Consider the following 11,841-nt stretch of genomic DNA (forward strand, 5'->3'; position numbering starts at 1 on the left):
TCTAATATATTTTGGAATCTATCCGGATATTCAGATTATTGATATTCAGCACCTCAGGCTGCTGCGGTGACTTGACTAACTAATCTGTGTGTCCCTCCTCAATACACTTTGCCTGCGATTATTCAAACTGTTCTTCCCAGCCTTTGTCCAGCTGTTGGGAAGTCCGGTGCCTTTTATTATTCTGCAAACGCACAGATTTGCTCTGCGCATCCATAAGTTGAACTACTTTTGGTGCCAAACCAATTTGTTTCCAGCGCGTTGAGGAAATATTCTGTCTTTTTCATACAGCATCTATGAGTCCTTCCTGTCCAAACCTGACCAGGCGGACGACGCTGACAAAAGAGCGTTCCCACGCCAAATCAGAATTATGAGAGCAAAACCTCTCGCTTCTGCCTTTTACCACATATGAACTTTGTCTCAACTCCACTTTTTATTGATTTGATTTTAACTTCATAGCTCATCATTGATTCTTTTTATCTCATGAATTTAATGTTTTGCCAATGTATTTCACATATTTTTTTATTTTTAGGTCATTTTTTATTGGAATATCATGGCTCTGCCTTTTTTTTATCTTGTTACTTGTTTTTTTATCTCATGATTTTACCTGAAGTCATATTTTTCTTTTTAATTTTAGTGCTCAGAATTTGGACTTCCTGTACCGCCGATCTTCCCGTTCAGGCCTGTTGATGTCATCATTTTGGTTTTATCTCCACCTTGATTTTTAATCTCAACGTTGCGACCTGCCATTGTAATATTTTGTCCTATCAAGTGAGTTTTTCTAGTATTTGTATCTTTTTCTGGCCGCCATGATCTTCCGGTGGATGAGATGAGACAAAACCCTCTGCGCTGGTTGAGACCCATCGTTTCCCTGAGCAGCGCCGTGACTGTGGTTCGTTAACATCCACAGAGTCTATAAGGTCCCTGTTGTATTCTTCTCAACACGATAAACGTTGTCATCTTTGAGGTGTCATGTGATTCCTTGCTAACTGACGAATCCATGACAGCTAATTCTGACCCACTGCCATCGCTGGTCATGTCAGCGCTGGCGAACGTCTATCAACAACCTTCTATAATGGAAACTACTTCTAGAACTGCGAGTCCCTGTGTTTCATTGCAGACGGCGTTTCCATGGCAACAGGTGGTTTCAGCCTTATGTGTGATATTTACTCCCGACTTCCCTTCGTATTGTGTTTCAGCATAAATGATAGTTTTGAAAAGTGCGATTAATTTGAGCTTCCTAGTTTAGAATGGAGCGTATGAAGCGGCGCTTGTGGAGACCCAGAGGAGAGGTAATCTTAATTAATAAAGGGGGAGCAGCTGTTGTGTTTGCTGCAGCGTGGCTTTGCCTACAGGTTCCACCTACCAGCCACATATTAAACATGAAACTGCACAACAGCTTCAGGATCTGTTCTTATTTTGATTTAAGGCTGGGGGACGCATGGCTGCTGCTTCTATTGATTTCATGGAAAACAGGAGTTATAAAAGCTGCTTAAAGAGATCTTTGTGCTGCGGCTGGAAAGATGATTGTCCCGTCTAAATGGAGCTGATATAAACGACGCCACGGCCACAGCGTGAACGGAGGAGTGACAAACACCAACTTGGAACATGCAACGTAACGGCGGCCGCTTCACGGTCAGGATTGAGGCATAGCAGCCAAAATCCCCCCATCTGTGTATTTGGTTTTGATTTCATCGCTATGGTGATGCATGCTCGTCGTCGCACAGCCATGAACCAGCATCTGTGGTGTCCAGCAGTGGTTCAAGTGGGCCTGATTGGCTGAGCCTTCTCTGTGGCGCCGCTATGTTGTAATTAGCAAAGAAAAAATCATGAGCCTGCTTCGTTCTTACATGTAATTAGACGCAACACAGCTGAGCCACTGAGAGGAAGCAAGTGAGAGAGAGGGAGAGGGAGAGAACGAGCAAACACAATCATCCGTTTGCAGCTCAAACTAACAGGCAGGGAAACCGAGGATCCGTGATACGACCGCCAAGATGCTCCGTGATTTATCCGAGACGCTTCGCTGAGACGCCTTGCTGAGACGCTTCGCTGATCCACGTCCGCGTTCACGTGTTCTCCAAGTGAGAAACATTTGATCGTCAGCTTCTCAGAGCACAGCGAGCTGGACGTTTCACGACCCATCTCATGGAGTTTAGGGGGGATGTTATTCAGCCGACGTTCAGGGAACAGTCAGAATGTTCTGGAAACATTTATAGAAAATTTCATGGTAAACTTACAGGATGTTCCCCTCCTGGTTCCCTGGTGACAGAACCTGAATAGGACCAAAAAATAATTGGTCGATCCCCCTGAAGGTTCCTGTAATGTTGCTACAGGCCAAAGCTCTGATGTCCCACACACGTTCCCTGAACCGTCGCTGCCAGAACGTTTTCCCTTGGCGGGCCAAAACTGAAACCTCCCGGTGAGCCAAAATATACAAATATCATGTCGTTGAAGGGGGTTTGTTTCCATTGTTCACTGACACCTGACCACTTTATAAAATCTATTCATAATTCTACACATTTAGAGCGTTCTCATCTCACAGTGAGTTACACGATGATTTTGCTATTTTAGCTGCCTTTGACAGGCTCCTGCCCAGGAACATTCTGAGAGTGTCTCAACAATCTAAAGGTGCGACAAATGTTCCCTGAACATCCCACAAAAAGTTCCCCTCAACTTTTAAAACAACCCTCATTTCATGCTGGCATCCCCATCTAGAACCTCCCACAGTAATGATGTCTTTTGTAAAATTACAGGAACATTCAACCAGGGAACTTTAACTCGATGTTCCCAGGACATTATAAATGTTCCTTTAACGTCCACCAAATAGAGAGAGCCCCTCCAGCTCGTTACAAGGCAGATGTTCTCAGAATGTTCTGGACATAGAATTTCCAGCCAGGCAATAGTTTGTTCTTAGAAAGTGCTAAGAGGAACATTTTCCTCACATTCAAAAAGTCATTTTGGTAAAGTTGGAACGTTCTCCTGGAGCCACACAGGGATCTGTAACAGTTCTGTAAAGGATTGGGACCGTAACAGTTAGAGAACCTTGCTTAAGGTTCCCTCCCAATATCTAAAACGTGTCTTTAGTACCACTTCAACCATGGTTCCCCTGCTGTTTCATCCCTGTTCTTCTTCCTTCCACCGTGAGCCACTTCAGCTGTTCTCCTTGTGCCGCAGGCTGCAAGATGCGAACGCTGGACAGTGGAATTGGGACCATCCCCCTTCCTGAATCCTGCTCTTTCTTCTCCTCCATCCTGCACTTCCTCCCCAAATCCTCCTCAACCCCAGAGCAGTCCCTCAGTCCTCCCAGTGTCCCCGGTTCCTCCAGCGAGGAGGTGTCTCCTTCCCCATTACCCAGATGGAGAATCCCTTCCAGCTTTAAGGACAGTGGCCATGCAGGGGTGCCGACCTCCCTGTCCGACTCCTCCATGACCCACATCCAGTCAGTGCCTTTCCCCACTGTGGCCTTCCTCCAGCCCATCCACCCCCAGTCTGACCCCATTGTGACCTCAGCCAGTGTTTGTGATACCCAGAGCAGGCCGCCGCGAGCACCCCAAGGTACGGTAATGGTACGAGAGCCCAAACATGAAACCTCCCACTGTCTTGTCATCCAGTGCCGCCTCTAGCGTGTGATGACTGCTGCTTCCACTTGCTGGGATGAACGATAGAAAAACCATGCCAGAATAACAACATCATCATTGTGGTGATTTGTACAAAGTGTGAATTCATGTTTCACCAAGTCTGTCTGAGAGACGATAAGCTAACTTTTAAAATGCTGTTTTTCTGAATGGAGTTTTGTTTGAGTTGTTTTGTGTGTTTAGTGTCTTTACCTTCACTCACCTCACTCAGTTACGTGCCAGTCGCTCTTCCAGGGACTAACCTTGCATCAGACTCGCCATTATTAAAAGTTTGTCTCCAAAATTACATCTAAGCTGATATACATAGTCAATATTTTAGCGTGAGCAGCTAAACTTGAGTTTCAGTTTTGTGAAGTGTCAGGTTGAAGTCAGAATTCTAATGTGTCATCGTTCAAAGTGTCAGCTCCTGCTGCTTCAGATCTCCTGCCACTTTGAATTTGGAGTGATAATCTTCCTCCCTTTGAAGATGCCGCCAAGTCCTTCAGCTCCACTTTGGACTCTTCTTCTTGACAGGAGACAGAATCGAGTCAGACTGCCGCGAAAAACCTGGGACACGAACGTCACTCTGCTTTTTCTTGCAGGTGGGATGGAACCAAAGAAGCTGACCTACATCAAAACAAAAACACGAGCCAGCCAGAGCCAACAGAAGGAACAGACACGCCTTCAGCTCGCCAACTGTAAGACCTGTGCGTGTGCGTGTGTGTGCGTGTGTGCCGAGTGTAAAAGCCTGAATATGAACGCGTGGTAATGTGACATAACCACACCAGCATGTCAGGATTTTCCTCTCCAAGTCTGACGGCCTGACCGACGTCAGCAGCAGGTATCCTGACCAGTGGGATAACGTCCTGCTCCCTGGTGCTCATGGGGGAACTTCTGTGTCCGTATAGCGAAGCTAGCATACATCAACACATTATTTAGCCAGGCGAGCTGGGCTAAGTTCTTGACACATTATCAGTTGTACCCCAGTTCTGTTAGGATGACTAACATCGCGTTGACCTGTTTGGACCCACAGTGTCAGTTCCCCAGCCTTGCTCTGACTGGACCACAGGATGGGAACTGCAGGTTTCTGTTAGCTTACTTAGCTTAGCCGCTGTCTCAGAGCTGGTAGCAAGCATCAGTCAAAGGTCCAGAACACTTCTGATGGAGACCCGCCACTGAAGAGTGTGGGAAGCAGCCAGAGACCCAGTCAGGCAACGTTATTTATCACCGCATGTGAGATGTTACCAACATGAGAGGCAGCGAGTCCTGGTCGCTCGGCGAGGTGTTTCACGTTCTCGCTCGGTTCTCCTTCTTCTGTTTCAGAGTTTTGAAAGCTGAATGAGTGGACCCGAAGCGTCAGTCAAGCAAAAAAAAGATCAGGAGGATCTAAAATCTCAGAGCTGGACAGCTTGGAGGGTTCCACCGGGTCAGCGTGGCGTGGAGATACTGAACAGCCTTTCGTGTGTGGCGATGAACTTCCTGGCGACTATGCTGGAAGTCTGAAACTATTTCACACAGTGTCACATGACTCATAACCGGAGAACCATCATAGCTCTTCATCATCGAGACAGTTTTTGCCTCTGGTTCGACTGAGGAAACACTTTTTAAATCCCCCCAAGCAGCCAGAGGCCATCTTTACTGGAAGGTGCCATTTTTTTAAGTAAAGTCTCTTGTTGTCCTTCATCCCCAGAGCCAGCTGAGACCCAGGCTAGTTAGCTTAGCACAATCAATGGCTCTTGGATGTCAGTGTCCCCTCAGTTTGAATTGTTATTCAGGAGTGAATGTTGAACACAATCCCAGCTAATCGGTTTGCGTCTTCTACCAACGTACTCAGCAGACTCCGGTGTCTGCATGAGACCCGCCTCCAACACAACCCAAGTTCATCCATATCAGTCCACGTCAGGAGGCGGGTCGGCGAGTCCCACCAACACTCCATGAGTAGCAGGAGATGGGTGTTCAACCCCTGTGGCCCCCCGAGGGTGAAGATACTGTTCCAGGACCACGAGACCCCCTTGGGCCAGAGGAATTACAACTGTTGGAGTCAAAAACCCTCTTCTCTGTCACGAGTTCCTGTTCCTGCTGGGTCCAAACGCACCGCATGCATCAGAAGAGGGTCCACGCGGGATTTTCTCCTTTTACAGTGACATCATCTGATTACTAGTTTCCTGTGGTCATGGTTACTTCTTCCACGAGATGGCATCTCTCACAGAAATCGTTTTCAGCGTTTATGACATCTCGTTATTTTCAGTTTCTAATTGTTTGTGAAAAGAGCCTGAAAAATCAAATGAGTTTGTTAAGCTGCAGAAGTTGCTGCTGGCCACACGGGGCGCCAAAGAAATCAGCAAGTTCCTTCCTCGAGTAAGAAAACAAACTTCCATTGGTAACAAAAACAACTCAGAAACCCTGGTTTGGACTGAACGTCTCTCAGGCGCAGCAGAGCCATGTGGATCCACTCCTCCAGGAACTGAGGAGCGGCGGGCTGATCCCGTCCTGGGTCGCGAGCGCTCAGCCCTCCTCTCTGGTGTTCCGGACTTGTTTATTCACGTGTGTTTGTGCCTCCTGGGAGTCGAAGCTGCGTCCGTCAGCGTCGGCCGTGAGGGGACGTAATAATGACGTTCAATCATTTCAACGCATTTGATTCGTTTAAATATGTTGATTCATCGTTTCACATTCGAGCTACCAGTTCTCCCCTCGACGTCCACGATGACTCCAGGCCATCAGAAGACCCCCCCACACACACACACACACACACACACACACACACACCCTGCTGCCCACAACGTGAGTCCTTCATTTATATTTCCTGCATGTGCGAACATTTCCACTGTCGAAGGGTCCTGACAATCTCAAGATGACAAACTGGGAGTCCTGAATATGTCGGATGTGCAGCGCCTCCAGGAACCAGGAACCAGGAACCAGGTTCTAGGCTCTGGAACTGGTTACAAACTGTTTACTGTCACAATGTTAATATGATGATTATATTATTAATATATGCATGCAGCCACCGCCAGGAAATGAAGATACACCATAAATCTGATCCAACATATGAAGAGTTTCCTCACTAACGTGAAAATAATCATGATGTCATCGTGGAGATGCGGTTTTTCCCAAAATAAGTGAGTCAGGTGTCCACATCGTAGAAAACCTGACTGGACTTGAACCGTTGGTGCGTGCGCACACACACCAACACAAACACACACACACACACACACACACACACACACTGGAGGATTCAGTCCAGGTGCAGGACCTCAAGTCGCGTTCATGCTAACTGATTTCAGAGAGGCGATTCCAGGCACTTGGACCTCACAGGAAGTCCTCGTCGTACACTAGCAGCTAAAGTTCTGCGTGGGCGTGGCTTGTACTTCAGATTTAGCAGTGCCAGCTGTAGGTGAGCTGGACACAAAGCTTTATGGTTGGCGTCAGATGCGGCGAGTGCTACATGTTCTGGTACCCAGCATCTGGTTGGAGACACTTGGGGGCAGGGTTCTGTGCGGGCCGTCGTTGGAGGAGTGGTCTCACTCCTACAGGCTGAGCGGGGACAGCAGGTGTGAGAGGTGCCTCAGACCTGCTCTGACTCACCCCTCTGGTTTGTTTGCTCTGGTCTGAATCAGCTGATCAGGCCGCCTCTCTGGACACAGGGAAAAATCAAACTACGCGAGGTGGCACCTGTTTTACAAAAAAACGCCAATGAATCCAAGAAAGGAAAGATTCCTGTGTTTACTGGTCAGACATGTCGGGGCGGAGCAAGAGAGTGAAGACAGGAAGGAGCTTCTGAGGTCAGACGGTTGGAGAAGCCACCGTTGAGGTCATTGATGTGGGCGTGTTTGAATCAAATTAAATGAATCACTTGAGAACCGGGAAAACCTGATTGTTGTCAAGTGTCGTCGATGGTGACATCATACCAGAACCCGTCCGGCCTTTGACCTTTGAGGTGCGTCAACCCCCGGGGGAGCGAATGACTCTTTGATCGTTGCGTCTGGTGTGAAATGAAACTCTTCATATGTGAACTGCGTCACGTTTGACATCTTCTCCACAGTTATGACATCGAGACAAACCGGGGAGTTTGGCATGGAAGCGCAGTGATGAAGCGCCTCGGAGTCTCGTCGCCACTTTGTCGTGCTCGCTCAGGGAAAACACGCTTGTCTCCGATCGACGCTGTGGAGTCAGAGCTCAGCTTGAAGGTGAAGGCTGAACCTGAACTCGAGGGTTCCTCTCTGTACAGTGTTGCTCACTTTCTCTCTCTACTATGAATACTGTGTCTTTTTCTAGTCGTTTTGGTGTTACGAATGCATCCCCCCCCCACACACACACACACACACACACCCTTCCTCCTCTCATGTGTAGTATACATTTGCCAAACACATGAATGCAGCCAGTTACATATCACGGCGAGTCGAGCCATATTCTTGGAAAAGAGTTTACAGTTTCAAGTGATGTCCAGTAGGAGGCACTGTAGCAGTAGTCGTCTTATTTACCTCGTCTTTGAATTTTGAATCTTCGCTAAATGTTGAACGTGTTGGTCGAACGAATGACGTGTAGCGGCGGGACGAGGCGTCCACGCATCAGGGAAGCGCTTGGCGGTACTGATACGGGTAGGCGGAGCATCACGAACGCGTCACTCACAGGAATATTGTATTTTTCTACCAGTTAACCCAATGCACTGACGAGTGGAACTGAATATTTCTTGCACATCTATTTACTCACTTGCTCCAGTAACTCTCCTCTTTGGTGTTTTTTCTTTTTTTAATGACCCAATAATAACCGTGATGTTCTCGTGTCACCCTAGCAGTAATAACAGAGTTGTATATCATCAATATTCTTTGTTTTATGTCAAAGAAGAAAGAAGAAATAAACTATTTCAGTACTTACACAACACCGAGCACGTGGCCTTGTGGTTTGTTGGGTTTCACCCGCCAGCATTGAGAGAGACACGGATGTGACGCAGAAAAACCTGGGTGGTGTTTAACACACACAATAAAATCAGCTGCAAGGTGATGCCGAGCAGGTGGGCCTCCTCGCTCAGGTTCCTCCAAATCACTGGCACAAATACCTGCTGAACTTGCGGGATGTAGAATTTATTTTCTACTTAATTTGAGTAACAATTACTTTAAAAACGAGGCTTGTAACAAGTGGACCGCTGGAACCCTGGAGGGTTGAGCTGCTGCCTCCCTCTTTGCTGCTCCTCAACTTGGTCTTCATCTCTCAGACAGCAGCAACATGGCCGCCAGCAACATGGCGATCACGGACACGGAGGTCCCATACATTTTGAATTTTTATCGCTAAACCAACTTTCTCAGCTCAGAGTTGCATTTTGTAAACTCTGTGTGTTTCTTCCTTTTTTTGAAATTGAAAAGTGGGAGTAAAGCAGACGTGAACGTTCCCTCCAGCTCCACCAGTGAAGGATGGAAGCTTCTTCTGCCAGCTTCCGATTCTGTGACAAACAAATAATCCATTTGCAGAAGAGCAACTGGCAGGCGCGTCTGGGCCAGGACCACTTCGGCTCCGGCTCGGCGCCAGCAGATGAAAACCATCCAGCCAAGCGTTTAACGAGGCCTCCGTGGGGGCCGGGGGGCTGCGCTGCTCCCGGCTGCCAGGGGAGGGAAGGATTACTCTCAGAAATACTCGGTGTACTTGTGATCAAGTACAGAGTGGCGACACACACCAGCAGCAGCAACACACGTTACCAACAAACAATACAACGGATACACACTTTGTCAGCAGAGAATTATCCTGTACTTTAAAGTTGACCTTAATAAATATGAGCAACAACGGGAACACCAACTGTCAAACACCTGTAGTACTGCAGTTCTTCATGTATCTGGGCCTTCATGCCCCTGGCAGAACCCTGACAAATACATGTTAGTCACCGATTACTTCTGGTTGACTAGTTTTCGTCCACTGGCCAGATGTTAGGCCTTCAGCCTGCTCGTTAATCTAAAAGGATGAGTGCCTACTTTAGTTGACTACCCTGTAACGAGTAGTGTTCATTCCTGGGGGGGGGGGTCACGTGACAACACGGGACAAAATGTGAACTTTTCCAGGTTTTTTTTCTCCACACAGTAACCATGGCAACAGTCACGACTGCATTGGCACCGAGTCGCCAACTGAAATGTTGTAAATGGTTTTTCAGTCAGCGGTTCTGTTTGTAGGCTCTCTCAGTCCCAACGGTCCACACGAACAGAACCTGAGGGGACGCCTCCGTACAAATGAACCGTGAACGTGTAAACAAAGTTGAGTTGTTTGTGTTTTTATTGTTGTTCTAAAACTCCAGAACCGACAGCTTGAGTCTATCGTCCCGCGTTCACGGCAGCGAAAGCACGTTGCTGATGGTCCACATGAGGTTCTGTCCAGCTCCTCCAGGACCGGAGTGGAACAAGGAGGGCGCCGCAGGTGGGCACGTTAGCAGGTAAGGTCAGAAACCAGCTCCAAACACCCCCTCTGGGTCTTGGCGTCTCAGGCCATCTGGCTCGGTGAAAGCTCTGAACTCAGCACGCTCATGAACCGGGCCAAAGCCAGAACCTGGGTGGTGCTGTGGTGCTGCAGCAGACTGGAACCGTTCGCACTTGTGATGCAAAACAATATCAATCCCTTGTAAAGGTTCCATGCCCACATGGGGGGGGGGGGGGGTTCTGTAGAGGTGAGTGTCCGGTCCAGTCCTGTTATTTAGGTCTGGTCGGGTAGAACTGTGTGACCCAGTGATTTAACAATGAGCGCAGCACAGCAGCAGACGAGCAGCTGGCGCTCGCCTCCTGGTGCCATTGGCCGCCGCCGGGCTGACAGGTGTGGCGAGGCGGCACGAGCGCGGTAAACGAGTCTGGAGCTGGAGAGACCGCCGCAGTCGCGAGGCGGACCGGCGTGAAAAATTAGCACCGAGGAGACTCGTTCATCTTCAGGGTTTGAAGAGTTTCCAGCTGGTTTTCTACCCCGAGTGTCTCACACAATGTTTTGGAGAAGTGCCTCTGACTCTGGAGCCCCGAGCTGCTGCTCTGTTTACCTCCAACTGAGGAAGCGTTTCACTGCTGGCCTCCCGCCTCAGGCGCAGGTTTATGATGAGGCGAGGAGGAGCGTGACCACCTGGACAGTGGAAGACATCCAAGTGTTTCTTTAGTGGTACATGGATATTATCTCTAGAACACACACACACACACACACACACACACACACACACACACACCAACCATTTCTTGTGAATAAAATGTGTGTCCTGCATGAAACGGTCCTCAGTGAGAGTCTGACTGCAGGAAACCTCCTCACACTACAGTCCATCTGAGAATAACTGGAGGTCAGGATCAGGGCTGAGGTCAGGATCAGGGCTGAGGTCAGGATCAGGGCTGGGGTCAGGATCAGGGCTGGGGTCAGGATCAGGGCTGGGGTAAGGATCAGGGCTGGAGTAAGGATCAGGGCTGGGGTCAGGATCAGGGCTGGGGTCAAGATCAGGGCTGGGGTAAGGATCAGGGCTGGGGTCAGGATCAGGGCTGGGGTAAGGATCAGGGCTGGGGTAAGGATCAGGGCTAGGGTCAGGATCAGGACTGGGGTAAGGATCAGGGCTGGAGTCAGGATCAGGGCTGGGGTAAGGATCAGGGCTGGAGTAAGGATCAGGGCTGGGGTCAGGATCAGGGCTGGGGTCAGGATCAGGGCTGGGGTAAGGATCAGGGCTGGAGTAAGGATCAGGGCTGGGGTCAGGATCAGGGCTGGGGTCAGGATCAGGGCTGGGGTAAGGATCAGGGCTAGGGTCAGGATCAGGACTGGGGTAAGGATCGGGGCTGGGGTCAGGATCAAGGCTGGGGTCAGGATCAGGGCTGGGGTCAGGATCAGGGCTGGGGTCAGGATCAGGGCTGGGGTAAGGATTAGGGCTGGAGTAAGGATCAGGGCTGGGGTCAGGATCAGGGCTGGGGTCAGGATCAGGGCTGGGGTAAGGATCAGGGCTAGGGTCAGGATCAGGACTGGGGTCAGGATCAGGGCTGGGGTCAGGATCGGGGCTGGGGTCAGGATCAAGGCTGGGTTCAGGATCGGGACTGGATCAGGATGTCCTCATGAATGGAAGTCAGTGGAATTTCCTAATAAGGGCAGCTTTCTGTGTGTGTGTGTGTGTGCGTGTGTGTGTGCGCGCGTGTGTGTGTGTGTACGTGTGTGTGTGTGCGTGTGTGTGTGTGCGTGTGTGTGTGTGTGTGTGCGTGTGTGTGTGTGTGTGACTGGATAAGAGGGGTGAAGCCGAGCAGGAGGCGCC

The 11,841-nt window shown here is 49.3% G+C and overlaps 1 protein-coding gene across 8 annotated transcripts in view; it reads left to right on the forward strand.

Annotated features, from left to right (window-relative positions):
- The window catches only part of LOC147251704 (nck-associated protein 5-like), a 50,421-nt gene extending 41,936 nt beyond the window's left edge, over positions 1-8,485 (forward strand). For 6 of the 8 annotated variants that reach the window (XM_086219558.1, XM_086219559.1, XM_086219557.1 and 3 more), the window contains 3 exons: positions 3,172-3,552; positions 4,214-4,309; positions 4,935-8,485. In XM_086219558.1, coding sequence (XP_086075684.1) covers positions 3,172-3,552; positions 4,214-4,309; positions 4,935-4,936 — 479 coding nt within the window. In that variant the 3' untranslated portion in view covers positions 4,937-8,485. Of the gene's footprint in view, positions 1-634; positions 3,553-4,213; positions 4,310-4,934 lie in introns of those variants that run through there. The other 2 variants (XM_086219563.1, XM_086219564.1) reach the window with 2 other exon arrangements.
- The last annotated feature ends 3,356 nt before the right edge of the window (positions 8,486-11,841 follow it).

Source organism: Aulostomus chinensis, chromosome 12 (genome assembly GCF_037954235.1).
Source record: "Aulostomus chinensis isolate RoL2024-O1b breed Wild chromosome 12, RoL_Achi_v1.0, whole genome shotgun sequence".
In the NCBI taxonomy this organism is placed as follows: Eukaryota; Metazoa; Chordata; class Actinopteri; order Syngnathiformes; family Aulostomidae; genus Aulostomus; species Aulostomus chinensis.